The following is a 24238-nucleotide window of genomic DNA, read 5'->3' as shown; positions in this document are numbered from 1 at the left end:
ACATATGTTAACAAAATGGCGTCCATTAAGGTGACTGCGATTTTGTAAAACACCCCTCTCTTGAAACACTTGAGAATGACATTTTCTCTCGTGTAAATATGTTGATATGAGTAGGTTTTCAGTACTATAGAGATGGTTGTTTTGGTTATTTTGATTGGAGCACTTGAGATCAATCCACCTGTGTATTTTACAGTTTGATAGGTATTTGTTGTTGAAACACTGGACCATTCTTTTGGTCAGTTCTGCCTCAGAGTGTTATTTTAGCTTCACAACATCAGATGACTTGCTTTCAAAATGCAAAATGCTTGTTTAAATGTTCATTCACAAAGCTCTGGCACTGAGGTTTTTTGGGGGGGTTTTCTCGCAGAACTAATAAATCTTATTTATAAAGCCTTTGAAATTGGCATCACTTGACCTCTCCTCCACTTGAAAGTTGTTTACATAATTAAAGCACGAACCTTGTTTGAAAACTGAAAGAAAGGTTTCATTTTAAAATGTTATGCTTTTGAGATCTGTTCATCTTCCACTCAAAATTGGATAAGGTGTCCAAACTTTTAAATCCGACTATATAAGTGTGTGAAATACACAGACACACAAGTGTTGTCACAGGCACAGACACACACACACACACACACACACACACACACACACACACACACACACAAACTCAGAAGAACAGATGACTCATACTTCGCCATAAACCTTCAATAATGAATCTCCTCCTTTCTAAATTGCTATATATAACCATTTCTGACTTAAAAGCCATGGAGGAATCAGGGGTTAGAGGGATGACAATATTATGCACTTTTTGTTTTCCTCGTGTCTTTCTGCCGTCATTTCTGCAGATAATTATATCATTTTTTTATGAACAGCTAGTGCTGTGTCAGACCATACGTTTCAACACTGTCATGAGGGTGGTGTTAGGCTGGAGACGGAGACATATCGCCAAGAAAAGAGATGCAAGGACCTCAGAGAACACTAGTGGAGCCAAATGACGCACACATTCACATGCGTATGCTGGCCTTTTATTAACCTTGTCCATCATTTGCTCCATACATTCCTTATGGTCACTTTCTCTCCTACCATCCTCTCCCCTTCAGTAAAGCCCTTGGCTGTGTCTCGCTGATACATTTCTTTCTCTACCTATACTGCTAAGCCTTCTCTTTCTCCTACAGCCACACCACTAAGGTTATAATTCCCAGTTCTTTTTTTCTTCGATATTTTAATTTTTGTTCCTTTCCCACATTCTCCCACTGGCATCTGCTCTTAGTTTCTCTTACTAGTCCCATCCATCAATCATCCCCATTGCTATCATGAAATCTCAATTCAATATCGGATGAAACAGGCAGAAGGAAAAATAGATGCAGCGTCAGCAAACACACAAGGACACAAACAACAAGACGGTAAGGGAGAGAAGGAAAAAAAAGTTGGGCAGAAGGAAAATATATGGACGGTTTAAATGAAAGAGAGATGAGAGTAGGAAAGAGAGAAAAAGAATTTGTCCTGTGGGCACAGACATGGTTGAAAAGAGTGAGTGGTGAGGAATAAAGAGAGAAGGATGGAGGACATAGAGAGGAAAACAACAATGGGGAGGAGAGAAGGGCAGAGACGAAGAGCACAGCAGTGCTGAATGAGGAATAAAGCAAGCGAATTACAAAGGGGTGTGATAGGATTGCAGTATTTTCTTCAGCTGAGTGCGTGCGTGCTATGTTGAAAGTAGGTTAGTGGCTGAATTCACACATGTACATAGACTTTTATAAAAAGGGAGGGGTGTTGAAAGAAAGGAAATGGGAAAGAGACCATACATCATACCGTCGCATGCAGTCTGCATGTGCGTATGTAAGTGTGCCACTGACACAAAGCGCTACAGAAGATCACTGCAGCCATCGCTCGCAATGCTGAAATACCCCCAAGTTAGCATATATGGAAATATCCCTCACATCCCCCCCTAAAGTGACATTTTACTGGCTTTGGTATATCATGTAAAAGACCAAATAAATAAAACTAAGAGCCTTAGAATTGCCTTTACTACCAGAATTATCTTTCTTTTTGTCCTTCAGTATTGGTTTGTGTGTCTTGGGAACATATAGTGTGCTTTACTTATACCACAAACACCTATTTTACATGTTCTAAATGTCCCATGTGTAAAATGTAGTGACACCAAGAGCTGGAGTATCAGACTGCAGCCAACTGGAAACCCCTCATCTTATCCTCCCCTTCCAAGTATGTTGGAACCACTCAGAAAGAAGTAGAAATGCCTGTGCAGGAAGATCTCTGCACTAAAGTAAAGAAAACACAATTCTTACAAATGCAACTCTATACAAATGAAAAAAAGTAGTTGCATTAGATTTCTGAAAACAGATTGCCGTGCTCCTTTAGCAGCGATCAAGAACAATCTTATCTAATATTAGCAGCGCATTAGAAGGTGCAAGCGAAACTGCAAGCAGAGTGAGAGGTGGTGAGCAGTTGAAGCCAGAGGAGCACCGGAGAGGTGGAGCTAATCTCAACATTCACAAATGCACGAGGTGAAGATCAACACATGCATCGAAGCATTTATGCATCAAGGAATTTATTTCATAGAATTGAAAAAGAAAGAAAAATCTACATCTGCAATTGATAATGATGAATTTTAAATGTTTAGAAGAGTTTAAAAGAAGAGGCGTTGTATTTATTTTCAAGAGAAAAGAAAAAAGCAAATGGGGGAAAAAGTTGGATTCAAAACTTAGCCTCCCCTTCTCTCTGTCAGTTTATTTATATCCCTCATTCCTTTCCCCTCCCTCCGTTTCTCTCCCTCTTACACTGTGTCCTGTTACATTATGCAGCAGCAGCAGAACAGCTCAAATAATTACTTCACTTTCTTGTCACTTTTCCCTCAGCAGTACTGATTTGACTGGATGAATGGGATTAAGCAGTGAAGTTGAAACTGAACTAATTATTTTGATAATCAGAAGCTATAAAGATAAGAGACATGGCTCAAGTGCTTCGTTATATTACTGCAGGACAAATCTGAATAGAATCCTTGGAATTTGGGGTTAAGGCTTATTTTCACTTTTCAGATATTGCTGCACGATATGCAATATCATTGTTGAATATTGCGATGATATGATCCGTGATATATAAACTCATACTTCATTGTATAACAAAAATAAAAAATAAACCACAAAACACAAAAAGCAGAAACTCCTTTTTTTTGGAATACAGCCATCATCAATGCAACTGGACTCATCCTATATCAAGTCAAAATGTCTGCTGAGACAAAGGTCTAAAGTCTTCCATTTATAACAGTCCAAGCAGTCTTTTGCCACATTGAAACTGCACATCTAGATATGTCTACATGCTAATCTTTGTGTAGGAAGGTGGATTAAACACGTCATTCTGTTTTTGTGTTGTTCATTTAATTCCCACAATCCAAAACCATTTGCTGGTTTCCTAGAGGTTGGATTACATCTAAGTTTAAAGGGAAAATTTACTTGTGGCTTCACAGTGGTGTTGTGGCTTATGTTTTCTCCATTCGCATACGGGTTCTCTTGAGCTAGTCTAGCTTCCTTCCACAGACTAAAAACATGCGATTTCTACGTGATGATTATGATCCTGCCCTGTGATGGACTGGCGACTTGTCCAGGGTGTACACCACGTCTCACCCAATGTCACCCGAAGCAGGAGAGGTTGTCTTGTGCTGCATTATAAAAGGGCGGCTCGCCACAGAAGCAGCTTTTATTTCAGATATATGAGTTACTGTGCTCCTAGCTTTGACTGGATGATAGATATTTCAGAAAAATCAAGGTAGTTAAGACAAATACTGACAAATGTAGGTCTGATGGATTGTTAATCTACACATTGAGATGCTCAGTTGTAAAAGTTTGGCCAGTTTTTTGGACATATTTGTCAAAAAGTCTGTTCTGACTGTACTGTTCTGAATAGAGTACAGCTTTTGTTTCTCAAAATCTGAATCCAAACAATGTTTTGCCTATTTTAGAAGCTAAAACATAAATGGCTTTTTGTTTTACTGCTCACTCATTCCAGCATAATGTCCTGCCCTTCCCATGCTTACTCACCATTCTGTTACAGAAGGCAAATTTTGAATATATTGTGCAGCTCTAGTCGCTGCAGAAGAGCCGTACTTCAAAGTCCTCCAGCTCCAAAAGACTACTACTAATGAAATACTAAGATATAGTATTTGTTGACCAGTTCATATGGCATCATTAGTTAAATTCACTAATGCTGGTCAGTGTGCTGATAATTAGATGTAAGACCTTGACCAATCAGAAATATTGACCAATCAGCTTTCAGTTCTGACTTAGACCGAGAAGCTGATGGTCATTATTGAAACTCAAGACTTCAAAATGGTTTACCAAAAAAATCAGGATGGCTCTATTCCCTTCTTATACATAAGCTATGGTCTCTTTCTCACTCCTGCCACTCCCTCATCACCCTCATACAGCCAAGCTGACACTTTGTACAAGATGCTGACGCTGGTGTGTGCTGTTGAGTGTGTGCATCACTGCAGCACGTGACATCTTTTCACATCAGCTGAATGTTTAGGAAGGTAGCCAGTGTGTTAATATGAAGTGTGTTTGTATACTTGAGAGTGCTTGCTTATCTAACACTAATACTCACTTGCTTTTCACTGCCAATGAGTATTTGTGTGCTTAGTGAGCCGAGTTGAGCTTGAGTGTGTGCCAGCACGCCCTGCAGGTAGAGTGCAGGCTTCCAGCAGGGTTCGTCTAGTAACAGCCGCAACCAAGGATCGAAAAAAACATCAGTATGAAAAAAATAAAATAAAATCAATCCATCAGACTCTCTCCCTCTCTATTTTCTCTCTACCCACATATCTGAAGCCCAAAAATAACTCTTCCCCACGTCACTGCACCCCTCTCACACACACACTCATAGACAGAAACACATTTTCAGACACACACACACCTAACACACTCATCCAAACTAGCCTGCAACTGAATTATTCAGCAGAGCCAGAACCACAGCTAAGAGAAAGCAGAAAGAGAGAAGAGGAAGGAGATAGAGACGGAAAGACAAGCAACACAACCTCCCTCGTTTTGACGTGCAGTTAACATGGAGTATCATTAAGGATTGCAACACGAATACATTTTTAGACACATTTTGACGACTATTTGGACATTTAAAGAAGAAAATAGTCTCCTCGCATTGCTCAAATGTTTTTAGTGTGAGTCACCAACCTAAACAATACAAAGCATCTTTACACTGATCTGAAAGTGGTAAACATTTTCATATTCCTAATTTTTCTGTCAGTACCTTGCTCAAAATGATGCTACGATAAAGAAATGCACTTTTGAAAGATTTTACGAAGACAGCGGACACTGGCTGATTCCTCTTGCAGACACCGACCAAAATTTCTGTCATGATTTGCAGCACTGCACTGTATTTGAATATTTACTCTGCTTTCCCTGCTCAACTGCCAAATGCTGCATATTCCAATAGCACCCACCTGCAATATATTACTATAAAAGCTCACAGTGCATTTATCAGATTTTAGATACTAATGCAGTGGCCCATCACCAGACTCAGACGGTTTTCAGCTTGAGCAGCCATTATAGGTGACAGGCTGGTCATGCGTGTAAGTTTGGGTCGGTGGAACTGGCATAAGTGATGCAGACAACCATCTTACTGCCATGGAAACAATCTTTTGGCATGAAAGTAGTGCACCGGGAGGTAAGAACACCAAAAGCTCACAATATTTTCTGGGATGAGGAGGTCATTTTAGCACCACAGCCGTCTTTTTTCCGCAAAGCATGAAGCGCCCTTCAAAGATAATCAAACTTCAGCTCATGACGGCAGTATTGATGCAAATGACTGTAGAGCGTCAGCCTCTTTGTGATCAAAACGATCACTTTTTCAAGGCCAAGAGCGGCAGCCTCTGATCCTTTATACTCGGCCTCTAACTTCTCTTTAAACTCATACAGCTTGTTAGGACTGGATATTTGTTGATTGGGTAGGTATTGGATTGGTTTTCCAGTTTGAGAGTCAGATATTCATCTTTTTTTCAATAAAAACTATTATTATACACTGTCGCTTCTGGGTCTGAGTTACATCTCTCTCCCACTGATTAACATCACACCTCATTTTCAACCAACCTCATTGTTATGACACCTTTCCTCTCCTCTCCAGCTTACTTAATCTGGTACTTGAAAAATGCTTTGAATAAGATTTATCTCACATTCATAACAAATCAAACTAAAATTATGAAGTTTTTCTTCAGTATTTAACTAAAATCACTATCTCACTAAAATAATGAAGAAATATCAATTCAACTTGGCAGGACAACAAAAAGACACAGAGTTGAATAGAGAAAGAAATCGTCACTACCATGAATGACTTCCGCACCTTCATAAGAACACTGATGATACCGGTGAAAGGTTGTGACACACTGTTACTCAGTCTATAGAAACTTCAGTCAAACGTCAAACAGACATACAGACAAGTAAAACCATGTCCTGCACATGATCAGTAAAAACAAAGCTTTGTTTCATATAAGCTAAGATATAACTGAAGAACTTAAACTACAAGTTTAAGCCACCATATGCAGTAGTCTGTCCACTTTTTACTAAGACTTTAAGCAGATGACATTCTGGAAATGCTGTGGAAAAAAACCCACATAGCAGATGCAAAGGAAACAAACAAAAAAAAAAAAGTGAAAAATGATTGGGCCTTCTTATAAGCTTGCTTGTGTGTGCTCGTGCTGATGCAGAGTCTGCCCGGAGGAGCTCAGGATACGGATCAACTCACACAGTTATTACCAAACAGTCAAAGTTATTAGATAGGCAGATTGAGCCCAAAGGACACATACACACAAACGCACACACAGAACATGAATTGTAGCACGTGTGCCAACAGAGAATGTGCACATGAGCTTCTTTTTGCGAACAATTGGGAGCACAATACACTAAGCAAGACTAGCAGCTGTCAGAATGTTCAGCAAAAAAAATGCCTTAAATTACCATCTCAGAAGCAGTCAGTTCTACAGAGGCTGATTGGACGGAGAGAGATAGAAAGCCTGATGAAAAAAGTACAAGTTGTGGAACATGAAAGAGGAGGTGACAAAACCTCAGTTCTTATCAATCAAAAAAAGTGACAAAGAAAGAGGTAAAGAGACAGGAGAGGGAGATGGCAAGAGCTTCTTAACATTTGTACTGACAGTGTGTATGTGTGTAGTTATGTTTCTCAGACTTGAGTGAAATCATGGTTGGGAACAAAATAGACTGCACATGAAAATTCAACACAGGTTAAGATTATGGTCATCATAATGCAGTCATACTAGTAGAGAAAAAAATCTTTGTTCATAGGTCTTTCTAAATGAAAAAAAAAAAGTCAAGACTGCAGCGAGATGGCCATCACTGAGTGTTCACTTTGTGTTAAATGATTTATATGCAGACAGGCAGTTGGATTCTCTCCAACGTTTTTCATTAGCATGTCACTTTCTATAATGTCTGTGTCTTACTGACAGTCCCTATTCCTTCCTCTGTTTCTGTCTGTCACGTCCATCTCTATGTTCTGCTTTTTTCTGCAGCACCGACAGCATTTTAGCTAATATTAATCTCAAACCTTGTTAATAGCAGCCACAACATGCCTCTCGGGTGATCCAATCACAAGTGGACAGCTCTCAAACCCTAGCACAGATGTGTATTTACATAGGTCTCAAGTGAACACTTGTGATCTAAATTACCCACTTTATGTACATGGAAAAAGGTGTATCATTTGTGTTTGCAAGTAAAAAATGTCTTGCAGACATCTAAGTTGTGAAACAAGTCTTCCAGCACTTGCATAGATTGGTGCCAGAGCCAGCTAGTTGCCCACAATTATCTCCAAGTCATTACTGAACCGAACCATTAATAAAAGTCAACCCCTGATTCAATACACAGGTAACACAGTCACTTGCAGTAGAGATACTTTTTGTTGTAGTGCTTCACTGTACTTTATTTTTACTTTTACTACTTTTGGCCAAAAGCCTTATGTAAAACGGGGGCTAAGAATAGTGAGTGGTACCCAGTGCGGTGCAAGACTCTGCCAAATAACTTGCTGTCCTCCAGAGCAGCCAAGGACATGTCCCATCAAATTTCACATTTTGGGCATTTCTTTTTTGCCAACTACAGACACACTGAAGCTTTTAAACCATATGCAGTTTTCTTTCTGACCCAGACTCTTTATATAGATACTAAAAGCCTGATAAACTTTTCAACTCAAAATAAAAAATAACTTCACCGAGTTACAGAGTAACTTTTTTTATCCAGACTTTGGACCATCAATACAAAGCGGAAAATCTAACCACTGACACAAAGACATGTCGGATGAGTAGACTTTCCTTCAGTGTGGCCCAAAACACATTAGTGTTTACACTGTAATAATATTGTGGCCACTCCCAGGTCCCAGATCACCTCTAAATGTGGTCTGAGCGAAAGGATCTCAATCCATCCATAATGCCTCTGTCCACGAGCGATCAGATCACACAGGGTGCTTGTTCATACCCGATGTGAACAGGGCCTGACACACTTCACCTCTGCTTTGGATACACACCCTTTTTCCTAAAAGACAGATACACATTTTAACCCTTAACCTAATTTTATTATCATTCTGGCTTAGGTTAGCGTCAGTATTCGGATACTCTTACAATATTTCTGTTTCTATTATTCAACAGCAACTTGTTCTGAACAGTGCAGCAACACAAAAATTCCCTACAATAATTCTGTAAACTTTTCTTATTATCTGACCTCTATGTGAACTGGAGATGATAAATGGATAGCGGACTGAGGAAAGAGGATTGCTGTATCGTACGTTAAAAGGGCTCTTTCGCTAAGCCCCTGTTATTTTTAGGCTTGACCAATTTGAAAGAAACTGACTCTTTGAGACATGATCATACTTAAAAGAAACTTATACCCAAGGGAGCAGATGTTTCTGTACGAGTACACATGTGTGTTGAATTTCTAAATGAAAGGAAAGAGAGAAAACGGGTAGCTTGACAATGGCTCACTGTGATTGGTAAAAACACATTAAAATACAAATTCTGCGCACTAATATCAAATATGTTGTCAGCTGACAGAACCAACCTGGAGAAAAGCAACTGGTTGCTGGTTGTTAGAGTCAGGACTCACACTCACACACCTGAGAAATGCTCGCTTCCAATAACACAATCGGGAAGTAACAAATAGCAGCTTTAATCAACAACGGTGGGAAAGTACAGTCACATTTTTGTTTTGTTAAAAAAGGAGAATACTATTTGCAATTGACAAAGTATCATCTGTATGAGTAGCATTTTTAATGATGGTGTTAGTTTGGCTTGATGTCACAATATGTCCATAGTTAAGACAATGGCAATGTCAAAACATATCCCTCTCGTTGCCCTGCCATCCCCTCCATTCATTTTTTAATACCTGACGGAGCACAGGTACACAGATATTGTTTATATGGATTTGTTGGTTTAGACTGTCTAGCTCATTAATCCTCTATCTGAGTTGTCCATAGTGCTGAAGTAGCAGATAGATTTGGAATTGCACTTCTTTTTGCCAGTTTAATGTTAGATCTACAATATTCTCTAGAACATTTACAATAAGTACTCAGTTCCATACTGTATAATAGCTAATACTTCATAAGATATAATGTCAGTGTCGCAGTCAGTCAGAAGTAGCAATGTTTAGATAGGGAGGAGGAAGAGGAACTGTATAGGGGCATGTTGCTGCCTCTAGTTCAATTTAGTTCAGTGGCATCTGTGCTTCTGAAAATAAACCGGAGACCAAGCCAACTTTATGAAAAATATCCTATTTTCAATCTAAACTATACTGTAAGTATTGTACAAGAGAGCTAAGGTTCCACCTATCAGTGGTCATCTGATTTTTCATTTATTCTATTACACAATTCATGTATGGGATCAAATTCTAAAACTCTGAGAACTTCTATTCACTCTCAACAACAACCAGCACAAGAATATAGGATTACTACAAAAACAGTCAGTTATTCCTTATTATCTCTCACTACCTTAGATTATGAAAGGATAGTTACTTTATGAAACTCATTACTTGTATTATATTTCCTACTGAACTCAGTGTTGCTATAGATAGAACATATATAGACTTCCTCAGTCTCCATTTACAACATCAGGGAAAAAAACACTTAAATGCATGCTGATGACGCAGACAACACCATATGGTGGGCATGCAGTGTGTGTGAGTGAGGTTGATCACATGAGGGTGTGTATGTTTGTGTGTTTATGTTTCTTTAAAGCTGCTTTAATTAGTGACCAGCAAAAATCTAAGTGATGGACGTTGTGGACGCTGACGACATATTTACATGAAAAGAAATAAAGGAACGTATAAAAATCACAGACAAAATCAAATGTGCTAAAGGTCAGAAAGACATCCAGGGAAGATTTCATTTTAAGCATCTTTCTGTCGGACCCATTTGGTTTTAACTTCCTCCTATTGTGCAACATGAGCCCATCACCAGGACACACTAGCAGTCAGGTATTCTGACACAAGAACTGTGCAATATCTCTTCACTATCTGATACATTATATTATAATACAGCATAGTATCATATCAGTATGATTCATATGTAAGTTGCAGTAGGCACATTTAAGAAAAAAAAAACATTCTGGAGAAAGTTAATATGGAGCCCAGCAAGTGCCACCATAAAAAAATAAAAAATAACGATGGAAACTACGGAGCCCGGCAAGTGCCACTAGCAGAGAAAAAAAAATGGTGGAAAACCATGCACACGGATTATTAAACTGTAAACTGTGGTTCTTCTTTTTCTCTGGGTGGGACTTGGCGGGCTCAGTAGAAAACCGATTTAATATATATTAAACTGTGCTCTCGCTTTTGCAATCTGATTTCCACCGTGTTTTTTTTTTTTTTTTTCTGGTGGCACTTACAGTAAATTACAGCCTAGAGGCTGTAATTTAACTGGCTAACTGGAAGAAATGTCTCTCTTTGAGTCACTGTTCTTGTTGTCACTTTTAGTGACATTTCAGAAAGTGTACTGCTCCGTAGGCTACGCTGTCACCAGCTAGCTACAGGGCTAAAAAAAAACAATAGAGCCACACACATGCCCTCTAGAGGGGTCAAGGACTTAGACGTTTCTGTCAATTATGTCAATTTTTAAGATGAAGTAATTTCACCCGCACACTTACCTGCTGAAATTGGTTGCGTCGCATCCCTGGTATATTTTTTACAGCACTTACTCTATCAGTGACAAGAGTTATGTCAGTTGGGACTTAGGGATACCTGTCATGTAGACATCTATATACATACATATTTTCAAAATGCATGCAGCATTTCACCCCAAGTCCAGCACCCTAGTAGCTTACAGTAAGCAGAGGGAGGGAGGATATATGCAATAAGAAATATCCAGGAATACACCAGGAAGATGCCCCCCAGTGATGAACTGCTAAGTGAATGTCTCAGGCAGCTGAAACCCAAGGGGGAAACAGAAGAGGAACCATCGTTGAAGGATAGGCCTCTGCACGGCATGTACTGTACCACCAACAGATTCAAGAAGTGGCTGATATAGACAAGTCCTGTCAGTGGCTAGAAAAAGCAGTACAGAGGGACTAGTCATGGCAGCTCAAGAAAAGGCCCTGAGCACAAGAGCAATAGAGGCCAAGGTCTATCACATCAGACAGGACCCCAGGTGCAGGCTGTGCAAAGAGGCCCCTGAGACAGTCAAGCATATTGTAGCAGGGTATAAGATGCAGGCAGGCAGTTAAGATACTGCGTGGAAACCTCAAGCTCCAAGGCCTCTGGTAGGTTACCTGAGCTTGAAGGAATGGTACTGTGTGGAGTAATCATTGTAAAAAAGATGAAGAAAAACCATGGTACAAACACAAACATCGCTTTATGATAAAATGACCCTGTAAAATTATAACCAGCACACTTTTTTTGGATTTAATTGACAATTACTCCTCATTAAAACATGAATAAGATAGGAGTAACCAGGTTTCTGTGATTTTTCTTGTTACCAGGGATTCTACTCTCCTCGCTGTACCTACTCTAAAGTGAGCTACATTACCCAACAAACACCCCAAAAATTGTCTAAAAACTGCAAATGTGACACTATGCCACAATTTCCAAAATAGTGAGGTCTTTGTTATTCATCGTCTCTCCTTGTCTGACTTCATAAGGCCCATCTGTACCATGATATGGACAATTCCCAACTGCCAAATATACTGATGGGAAAGAAAAACAATCTGAAAAAGATGAAACATGGGCCTTTTTCACAACACACTGCTGTAACGCAACGACAAATGAAATTAATCAAGAGTCCAAGTAAGCTCTGACAGTGTATTCAAACTTTAAGTGTCAAATGGATGTTTCCCAGCCCTTAAATGGCCTTTGAGTTTGGAAATTAAATCAGTCAATATGAGGCAGCAAATGTCCTCCACAATCTTGCTTTCTCTCACCAAAGCATTTGTAATTTAGATGGTTAGTAGACATGATTCAAAGGCGCTATATTGTAGGCCCTGCATTTCACCAGAACAGCCCAATTAGTGTATGTAGTTATGTCATGGCTCAAACATCAGCATCGCTCAATACATTCATTACTCCAATTTCCCCTCTTGTCATTAACACCCATAAAAAAATAAAATAATAATGCATTTTTGCAGGCTTTTGCCCAGACATACTCCATTCAGAAGCCACTTGACATTTCTCTCCAGACTTGTGCAAAATCTTCCATTGGATGAAAATTCATAATGCAGAAGCTTGCAAGAAATGTAGCACTATTTGGTGGAGTGCACACACACACACACATACATGCACACAGACTGAAGGTATGGCACATTCAGTCTGTGACATCTGCATCTTCTGTGATTAAGAGAAAAAGCCTCAAAATGTGCAGAAAATGTAATAATGTGTCAATGTGCACGTTAGTTGCTATACTCATAACTACATACCAGCCCTGTCTCTCACTCACTCTTACACACCATGTCGAGAAAGGCACCTGCAACACACTGATATGGGAGTGTGCATACGTTACTGCAAGGAAACACACTCACACACATACACGGACATAATGTTGCTGCTTATTTTCAGCTTTCCTCCTTGGTCTCCCCCCCACCTCTTCCCACTCCACATCCTCTCTGTACTAGGCGTTGGGCCTATAGCCTACAGCTGACATCAGCAACCATCGGCGCCCCCTAGACACCACCCCCCTCCAATCACACGTTCGCTACACACACCACACACAGGCAATGTCTCTAACAAGCAAGTCCCACGCGACTGTGACACGAAATTACTATCAAATATGATTGATGGTGTTCAACAGCCTCGTAAAAGGGGCCGCTGCTTCACACCCCTTCTCTTAATTAACCACAATACAAATTGCACGTCCAGCATTTTCTCTGTCACCTCCCGTGGTTCACATCAGATGGACTTGTACTGATGGATCTGCTTGTTACACCTTTGTTATGTAATGCAAAACCTACAGCCCATGAAATAAGAGGGGGGGGGGGGGGGGATTATAGCTTTCTGTATATCAATATATCAAACCTACCTGTGGACAAGGCCTACAACATCAACGTTTACTCACTGTACAATGCCAGGTAAAGGATATGGCCATTCGGTGATCTTTTTGGCGTATTTTCTCACGAAGTTATCCTCGCTGAAAATGAACAGCGAACGGTTGACAGTGAAGCAGTTCTGGCGCACGGGGATTGGGTTATAGAGGGCCATTGTCCGTGCTCTCTGCGCCATAGACTGCTTGTACACTCTCTGGCCCCCGGGTCCTCCGGGTGGACCGTGGCCGTGGCCATGACCGTGACCGTGTCCATGGGGTCCACCTTGCCTGCTACCACCGCGGCCTCCTGGGCCCCCTCCACCGGGCCCTCCACCATACCTGGCCGGTACCTCGTCTCCGAACCGCGCCATTCTGTGGACACCGATCTTGGACACCAATCTTCACGAAGCAGCGGAGAAGGAGACCAATGCTCAGCTGTGCAGCCACACAACATTACATCCCATCTGGATCAGAACGTCTCATATGCACAACTGGTTGTCGTTTAAGCTTACGTTGAACACCTGCACCCGGTGAGCAGATATGCGGCTCTTGGTTCTAGCAGACGAGGACGCCCATGTACTGTCTCAGTCTCTGTGAGTTTCTGCCAACGGCCAATTGTGGGTGTGAGGAAATTAAATGTGTGGTCGGTCGGCTGACTGGTTGCACTGTGGGGTAGTGCTGCGGGGTGTCTCAGTCTTAGTCCGCTATTATGTCCGTATAAAGCAGGATTCGCCCCCAACATGAAATCATGGGGAGACTAACATGAATGTTTCATGTTCTGCATGGTTCATGATTGTATCAGAGTGCACCAGATGCTCCTGCACCTTCCCGAACGATTCATTTCGCTTCTCTCATGACAGCAGTGTGATGACAATCTTTAAATCTAGGCCTCAACAAAAAATCTTCTTGAAAATGAATATGAAAATAATTCGCAGCCTTGCTGTAAACGGTGGTCAGTGACGTTCAGCTTGGCATTTTAGAAATAGTCGCGTTTCCAAAGACTTAAAAGGCATCGAAAAGGGAAGAGCTACTATTATTTATTTATTTTGCAACATCCGCAATGTTTGATACAGTGTGTGGCTCCCGCCACCCTATAGTTATTTTATAGGTGCGCTCTGACAAGCCTTGAGACCAGGAAAATGGTGACATCCGTAATTCACGAGTCTTATATCAGGATACATAATGTCGAGTAGAAATTACATAGAAAAATACCGTTTTCCTTCGAAACGTCGGTGTCATTGCTGTCTTGCTGTGTAGATAAAGTAATTTTCTTAGACGACTTCAACGGCATCCTTCTTCGTTGTAACCATCATCTTCAGCCCCTCACCTGTGCGGCCATCCAGAAACGAACAAGGGACACACGGACGGCGTCGTCAAAGACTAGGGTATGACGGCTGCTTCTCCGCCGCCTTACACTCTCTCATGATCTTGGTTTGGCCGTTAGAGATGCAGCAGTGCCGAAAAAGTCCCTCACCATCCCCGCCCCGAAAAGTCTACCTTCGTCCGCACCGATGAGCCCCAAATGTCCTGACAGAGCGTCCTCTCTCTCTCTCTCTCTCTCTCTCTCTCTCTCTCTCTCTCTCTCTCTCTCTCTCTCTCTCTCTCTCTCTCTCTCTCTCTCTCTCTCTCTCATTGGAGTAGGGTAGTGCGCTCTCCACGGCCTCCTCTATCCTCATCCAGCAACCCCAAGGGGAGGAGGAGAGAGACAAACGGACGGATGGATGAATCGGTGAATGGATGGAAACGAAAATGAAAGGGAGGAGACTGGCTGTTCCCTTAAAATGCAGGCCTGACTCTGTCTATAAATTGAATAAATCGCCTAATCGCTGTCTTGAGCTTGTGTAAACTATAATGAGCGCATGGTAGGCTCTGCAGCCACAGCACATGACGCACGCAGTTCGTCCAACTTCCAGACTTCTGTCACGCGTGAAGGTGCCGTTTATCGCCAGCTTATCTTAAGGTGCTTCGGGCTAAAGCTGTACCCAGTTGACTTAGACCTCTACAGCCGTCACACCAATGTGTAAAATAGCCTGTTGGTGTAGAGAGTTAGGTGACATCAGCAACTGTAAGACTATATTCCTCCCTTTTCTTTTCCTTTTTTCCACATATTTTTCATCTAGCAACCTTACATGTCTCATGAATATCATGGTAGGACAAATATACTTATTACAGCCAGATGCGCGTGTATGCGTGGTTGAGAGGGGTATAGAGGGGGGTGTTGGCATCATGCAGCTCCTGCAAAGACACAGCTGCAACCAAAGCTGACAATGACTGCGCGCACACGAGCTCGATAGAGTAAATGCGCGTCAAAGTGCGCGCGCAAGTCTTCGTGTGTTTGTTAGGGAAGGTGGAGGGGAGAGGCTATTCTTAGCAACAGACATTTGGAAATTAATGGACGAAGAGAGCTCTCTTCTCCCTCCCTCCCTGAAACTGAGTCGAGGATCGTCTTCCCTGACTCTCCTCTCCTCGAGGCTTTTTTTTCCATCTCACCACCAAAACACTGCTGCTTGTTCAAGGTGTGACCACATGCTCTGCGCTAAAGCCCAGGCATGCAACACATATTTTCACTGGCAAATCGGATAAAGCAAAAAGGGACGTGGACAGACAACACCCACTGATAATCAGAACTGCAACATTGCTTCCTGCAGCTACACATTCGCATAATGCATCATTTCACGTTAAAGCAGTCGTTCTGTGTGCTTCCACTTGGAAATCTCCAACTGAGAAATGAAGAGGGGTGGTAAAGAGTGGTGTCATATTCAGTGCATGCCATGAGTCTCTCAACATACACCATCAGTAAAGTGATACCGCAACGTTTCGCAAACTTCATCACGGGGAAACATTCCCCTATCTGACCTAATTGATTGACTCCGCAAATAGCCCCCTCAGTGAATGGGAAGTTATGGTGCATAATACAGACTTAAGGGTGACCAGGAGAATAAGTTCCTGTCACCTCTCGAACATTTTGAGTCAAAACAGAAGCCTTGAACGTGCAAATGCCAATCGATCACAGCGCGACCTTAAACGACTATCCGATATGTCGGAAAGGGATATTTTGCTTTGAGTCCACTTAACCAAGACTTCCGGTCGAGACTGACCCTACTACAAGGTCATGCAAGATCATAATCACATATATATAGATATAGATAGATAGATAGATAGATAGATAGATAGATAGATAGATAGATAGATAGATAGATAGATAGATAGATAGATAGATAGATAGATAGATAGATAGATAGATAGATAGATAGATAGATAGATAGATAGTTTCAGAACCATGGAGAGCGCAGCAGAGCCACAGCTATAGACCTTGTCAACTTGGTATATAACACCAATTGCCATAATGTTGTTGCTGTACCCAGTCAGTTACTGTCACAAGTCACTATTTTCAAAGACACGACAAGAAAAATAGTATGACAGTTGCTGGACCTTTGAGAGAGGAATACTGTCCTGTAATTATCTGATATAGGATTCCAGCTGCTTAATAGTCCTCGGTCAAGGCAGCAGGCAGATCAGTCCAGCAGGCAGACAATGATTTCTAGAAGTGTTCTTGAGCTCAAGCAGTAATTTTCATGAAAAAAATTATGCCTGTTATTTATGCTGTGGTTGATGAGGCCCCAATGATTATTGCCATCCAACTTTTTGATGATGTGGTACTTTGATGATAGAGATTTACTCTAGATGATTGAATATTTACATTTACAAAAATTTGTAGATTCAGTTTTATTGCAGATTACTGAACCTCTGTCCAACTTTACTTCTACGAGACTCTGCCTCCCCAAGGTGCTCTTTTTATGCCCACATGTCACTAACCTGTTATTTATTAGCCTAATTAATTGCTACATATTCCACCAGCTATTTATTTTCAGTACCACTTACTTTTTCAGCAATTTTTTGCTCCTGTCCCAACTTTCTTTAGATGTTTTACTGCCATCAATTTTAAAACAAGCTATTTCTTCATTAATTTATCCATTTTCTCTACTCAGGTTATAAGGTGATAATTGAAATTCAGTTGTGGTTAAAAACAATTAAGGTTGATGACAAAGTTATTCTAATGTATGAATCTAACAAGCACAGAACAACACACTTATTAAAAGAGAGACTAGTGAGGTCTTTGCTGCATCGTTAGGAAGACAACCACAGACAACACAACAAATGAAGAAAAAATAAATTAGAAAAAGTGAGTTTAGCAACGCATATATAATTTTATAATATAATAATTCTCCTGTGGATCTGTTCTGGTTTTTCAGTGTATGACTATTTGCATTTGAATTATGTTACAAATGGTTCATTTTTGTATTCGAATTATGGTTTATAGGCCTTTATATCTTGTGTATTTGTGCTCACAAAAGTGTGTGCTTGCAGCTGAGTGTGATGATCTGTAAAATTATCTACCAGCATTCAGAGGTGGAGCCATTTGAGTAGCAGCAGCCTTCTGTCCGGACCTGTTATTCCATACAGTCGCCACAGGAAGCATGTTGTTTGTCTCTAATTGTCTGTATAACTATAACATCATGACTGAATGAATGGGTTTCTTACTATCCACTCTCCTTTTTCTGTTAGTGCCCTTCTGTTGATATATGATAACAGTGTAAAATCCATAGATGGGGCTTGGGCCTTTCGGTAAAATTGTATATGACTGATGCTTCTGAAATAATGCGCGAAAACCTTCAGGTGATACTTTACCTTCTCTTTGGAAGCTTAAATCTGGGGAGAAACTGTACAGATGACAACTACATACTTGACCGCCCCCCCCCTAAAAAAAAGGGATTATTCTTCTCACCGTGATGGAGAAAGTAATTAACTTTTGATGACTTTAGTCAGGGCGGTAGAATGAATTATACAAATGATTTGAAAACGCAAAATACGGCATGTCTCTAAAAATGATTTAATTATTGGTTTCATTGCCTAATGCTTAAAAGCCCATTCGGTGCATCTCTGGAGATGAAACGTGTCTGCACAATTCCCTGTTGTTTTTCTTTCTCTGTCAGATATTCAAATAGTCTGTGGCTGTGAGGCTGGAGCTCTGAGGCGAGGGCCTAAAAAAGGAGTGGCGTGACTCAATGATTCATAAGGCTGAATAATTCAATGGATGTATGCATGTAGAGCACTCCGCCCCTGCTGAACCCGTCCCTCCACAGACCCGTTGCAGAAATTCATGCAAACCTCTGCAAGAACGGTTCACATCATGCACAAACAACAAACTATGGTGAACAGTCAACCATCCCCTCATGACAGGCTACAGTATGGGTCAAAAGGGCTGTTTTGTTGTTGCTCTAACATGCAACTTTACAATACCAGAGAAAAAAGTATGTCAGGTGTGCAAAAGCTTATATGTCTTATCTATAGAAAACTCGATGTGATGCCTTTTTACTTAAAGCAACAAAAATATGCAAGTGAAACAGCAGTTAAATAAATGGATCAAGGTAAACATACCAGACCAGTCTCAATATAGCCTTTAAAGCGTCATATACTGACCGAGACGAGAACATACAGCATGTGCACATAATAGAGAGCTGGAAACCCAGTCTAGTCATGGCAATGGATAGAGGACATAGAAGGTCCTCAACATGTGAACTTAACGTGAGCTTGTCACCACGTGGCACCATTGCAAATAAACTATTCCTCAAAAATATTGTCTATTTTCTTCTCATTTCTTCCACAAAAATGTCTGCAAGAGCAAAGGTCTATCTGTTCTGTGACCTCCTTGCTTTGTGGCGCATACTATTGCACAGTAAGACCAGAGACAGTACCCACCAGTGCTTTTTGTTTTTTTTAATGACCACTGCTCTGTTTTGTTTTATTTTGTTTTCTGTTGATTTTCATTCTAGCTGCATGATTTGACAGAAGCTATAATGAAGCCTCCAGGAAAAAGCTGAGCAACGATTATACAAAAAACTATATCGGCTTTAAATGCGTGTTCCGACTGGGAATATGAACCCAAAACATTCATTATGGCTGGGTGAATGTAATGCTGGGGGCTGAAACATGGTATCCAGCACTGAAATGGGCATCGCATTAGCTGTATGTGTGTGTTCATGTGTGTGTGCATGTGTTGGGGGGGGTGAGTTAGTTGTATTGTAGATGCTCAGTGACCGAGACAAACAGTAGGAGAACAGAAGGAGTAATAAGAATACTGCAGAGGATTCATTTGAATCTAATAACAATCAAATGATGTCTTAAAGTGCAATTAACACATTCACTCAAGTGCAGATATTATATTTAAAAAAGAATACCAGAGTTAATAACCTAGTCATACGTAAGGTGAGGCAGCTGGTCCTACACCGGCAAGATCATCTGTCTCCTTCTGTTCCTCAGTCTCTTTCAGGCTCTCTTTCACCATTTCTCTTTTCACGCCCGATTTACTTCATATGAGTCTCCACAGTTTCCTTATGTACCTGCATTTCACTGACAACAGCTTCAACTGGAGACAAAGAAAAAGCTGGAGCAAAAACGTAACCTGTCCTTGGTGGTAAGTAGGCCAGTGATTTTTTAATGGGGGGGGGGTATCTTAGAGGATGAAGTCACCATCATATGTGCCCTCAGAAATCTGTCTTTATTCCCTCATAACTTTGCTGTTATGAGGGAAGGTTAACAACCCCACGAATATTATCAGAAATTTTCATTTTCACATCTTTCACCGTGTGGGCACATAAGGGACACAGTAAATATAATAAAGACAATATTCTCTCTTTTCTCTTCATTTATTGGTTTCAGTTTCTATATTCTATTTCTTTCTCCAGTTACTTCTTAATAAACATAGATGATACAGAATAGAATCTATTTCTAATCATCTTCATTTTCTAAATTAAATTTGAATTAAATTTAAATTGTTTTGTCAGTCAGGTATACATGTAACATACATAATAACCACACAATTAGCCACTAAATTATCAATAAATTGATAATGACGATAAATATCCAATTGCAATACTTACTTGGTACTTTGTGATCAAGACTCCATACACATTGCTTTTAACGAGCCAGCCCTGCAATGTATCAAACCTTTATTTTCATATCATCCAAATCTACTTGCACACTTGGTGGTGGATGTTTACTTATAAGATTTTGACCAGACACTGGCCTGCATTAAACCAGCGTATAGTCATCGGTGTTCACTGCCCTCCACTGTTTACAGTGAAGGACTGCAACAACTTCATCCACTCCTGTCTTTCTGTTGCCACTGAGCCTTTTTCCTGCCATATCCCAAAGCCATGAGAGCAAAAGGGCAGGCTGGAGGCTTGCACTCAGTAAAAATCTTTTGTGGTTGGGCATTGCATGCATGCCTGGAAGTCTGCACCGGGAGATATAATGGAAACATATTGTGTATACTGAAGCAAACTGTCAGACAATGATGGAAATAATGCTTAGGCAAATGACCACCGTCTGATGTATCTCTTCATTGTTGACTGCACATCTGTAAAGTCTTGACTGTTTTAGACCATTTACACTCAAAGACAGGAAACTTCAAATTCAAAAGGTATTTATTTGCGAGGTTGTGTGCCACATGACATACTGTAATATACGAAGAAATTTTTTATTTATCAGTGTTGTCTTTTTAACATATAACGTAAATCAAATAAACAGAGAGTGTGTTTTTTATCAAACAACTTTTCAGACTCTCTTCAAGCCTTTTCTCCGTTGTCGGACTACTCCCCCCACAATGCTTTGCGGCTTGAATATGGCGTCTCACATAGCAGCCTGACTCCTGTCAACTGCACCAAAACGAAATAGCAGGTAAAGAGGACTGCGCGAGGTGACTGATTGTTTGAAATCCCAATAGGAGGATGAAATTGTTGTTGACGGTACTGAAACGAACCCACAAACCAGCCGTTTACTTCAGTCACCGGCGTCGTTTGAGCTTGAGCGCCAGCGGCGGCCTGTTACCTCTCCGAGATGAGGTAATCGTGGGGTCAAGCCGGGAGCTGGTGCAGACACTTGGGTCTCAGGTGGAGGTGAGGACTGGCTTCATTACCGAGGAAGAGGAGGCTGCTCTGTTGCAAGAGCTGGAGCCAAGCCTGAAGAAGAAACGCTACGAATTCGACCACTGGGACGACGTAAGTAATGTTTATAGCGGATGATACTGCGATTATGTGAATAAGTTCACCTCCATGACGGGTGCTGAGTTGAGGGGTCTCGGTCACACGCGCTATGTTAAGAAAACTAGCTAAATAAGACTTGCGATACCTTTTTTAAAGGGTCACCTCAACTGTTCACAACCATAGGCTATCATAAAACTATAGCACTCAGACATAACCGTCTTTTACATCTGTCAGCAGACCACTATACGCTTAACAGCTGTATGAAGTACAGTGAAGTTTTATCCGATAGTTCGACAACTGGGTTCATGACGAACACAATAAACGCAAACAACGTGATGACGCAATAATTCGTAAGTTCGTAAATTCGAGGTTTGTGGTTGATGCGAAATCTTTTTTTAGAGTCAACGTAAAGGCATGCATCATTATATCAAATTATGTATATATATATTAAAAAAAACATTCAAATGTATAATTAATTATATAGTTTGAATACTTCACATGGTTTGATGTCATTTTGAACATGACCATACATTTTATGAGGCCACTGTTGGAAGAATTACTCCAGGAATTACTCTTTTCACTCCAGGAATACCTGTGAGGTAACTATACCTTCTTTTTTTTTCTGTGGTGATACATGGGCAACTGATAAGAGAGAATCCAGGTTGAATTTTATGAATTAAAGATTAGCATTGCAGCATTTGTCTTTTTTACTTCATATTCCACTGCCCAAAAGGGGCCTGAGAGAGTGCTCCTAACAGCTTTTAATCTTTCGTGAAGGCAAAATATTAACCCTTAAATACGCGTTTCACTGCATTGTAAATACATGTGTGGCCATTTGTTCGTCATATTTTGAACTGACCACGACGCTGACTCTCTTTTACCCCGTGCTTCCTCACACAGGCAATTCACGGCTACCGAGAGACTGAGCGTGGGAGGTGGGGGCCAGCATGTGAGGAGGTGCTGAACCGTGTCCGTTCTGTAGCGTTTGCAGAGGGGAGTCCTCTCCTCGGCCCAGTTCATGTTTTGGATTTGGACAAAACTGGCTACATCAAACCCCATATCGACAGCGTCAAGGTGGGTCTTCAAAGAAGACATTTGGCATCATTTCCAGGGACAGTAAAGACTCGCCAGCATTCTTAGAATTCCGCAGACTTTGCTTCGATTGTGTTTTTACCACTTTTCTACTTTTTCAGTTTTGCGGCAGCACCATTGCTGGGTTGAGTCTTTTGTCAGACAGCATCATGCGTTTAGCGAAAGAGGATGCTCCCAAAGAATGGCTGGACCTGCTGCTGTCCCGACGCTCCCTCTACATACTGAGGTTCAATGGATATGTTACTTGCCTCAAATAACATATTTAGATGTTGTCCATTTATTGAGTGTGCTTAAGCAGTTAACTACAGTGTTTAATGGTTAATGCCTCAATACTCAAGTGCCACGGCAGGAAGGACATACATCTTTCCTCATGGAGTGTGTTGTGTTCATATCATGTCCTGTTTACATTTGCATAGGGACCAGGCCAGATATGACTACACTCACGAGATCCTGAAGGATGAGGATTCTGCGTTCAACGGACAGAGAGTCCCTCGGCAGCGTCGGATCTCGGTCATCTGTCGGAACCTTCCGGGCTAACGCCCCCACTTTGCCCAAGCCTGGATATGAACATAAATTGGGCTGACAGGATTTTGTCAGTGGAGATAATAAAACCATGAATTCTGACCTAAAGAAAAAAAAAAAAAACCTCAGCGTGCTCTGTTCCACAATCTTTACATTATAAATGGACACCATTGACCAAATTAGTTTCTCTTAAGAACTTGTTGGTTGAAATAAACAGCAGGATTCCACAAATGAACAAGTACTCATCATTTTGGGCCCGAACTTCCCGTTAAATTAGCTTGCGCTGCTGAAGAAGATATTAGCCCTAAATGTATTTAACTATTTGTTTTTGCACATGTTGGAATCAGCATTAAAATACAGGGATGGGCCTTAGAATACAAGTAGTGTATATATATACGCATATATGCAATATCCACTTTGGTGTGTTTTCTGTGTCTCTTTGTGAGTTACCTTCAGTGCATTCTGCCAAATATAACGAATGTCAACCTGACACCGCTTTCGAAATGATCACGTAAATTGTATTTAAGTGTCATAAAGATGCCATTTTTGTTTTCCATTGAACTCGTGGATGGTATTGTGTCTCAGGGCTCTTTGGATCACTGAAATCAATCTCAGACTCCTGCGATAACCAGTTTGCCAGGTGAGCCCAATTAAAGGATAAACTACTGAAGAAGGACGTTCCACATTATTAAGCAGACCACCGATTTCGAGCAATATGGGAAAGAAAAAGGATCTCTGATGCTGAAAAGCGTGAAATAGTTGAACCCCTTGGACAAGGTATGAAAATCTTGGATATTTCACGAAAACTGAAGCGTGATCATCGTACTGTTAAGAGATTTGTGGCTGATTCAGAGCACACACGGGTTTGTGCAGATAAAGGCACGATGAGGAAGGTTTCTGCCAGACAAATACATCGGATTGACAGAGCAGCTGCGAAAATGCCATTACAAAGCATAGAAACAGAAGCCAGGAAGCTGCTGGTGCCTCTGGAGTAACATCAAGGTGTAGGATCCTCCAGAGGCTTGCAGTTATGCATAAACCTTCTATTCGGCCAACAGCTC

General features: G+C 40.9%; 1 protein-coding gene across 1 annotated transcript; it reads left to right on the top strand.

The window, feature by feature from the left end:
• Positions 1–21181: 21181 nt before the first annotated feature.
• Positions 21182–23273, top strand: alkbh7 (alkB homolog 7). Its single transcript, XM_072369343.1, has 4 exons — positions 21182–21578; positions 22464–22637; positions 22757–22881; positions 23072–23273. Exons 1-4 carry the CDS (start codon positions 21309–21311, stop codon positions 23190–23192), a joined length of 690 nt encoding a protein of 229 aa, XP_072225444.1. The 5' UTR covers positions 21182–21308; the 3' UTR covers positions 23193–23273.
• The last annotated feature ends 965 nt before the right edge of the window (positions 23274–24238 follow it).

Source organism: Leuresthes tenuis, unplaced genomic scaffold, assembly GCF_036924035.1.
Source record: "Leuresthes tenuis unplaced genomic scaffold, fLeuTen1.0.hap1 SCAF_17, whole genome shotgun sequence".
NCBI classification, from domain to species: Eukaryota; Metazoa; Chordata; class Actinopteri; order Atheriniformes; family Atherinopsidae; genus Leuresthes; species Leuresthes tenuis.
The sequence above is the reverse complement of the archived record's forward strand: the minus strand, read 5'-3'. Positions and strand labels throughout refer to the sequence as shown.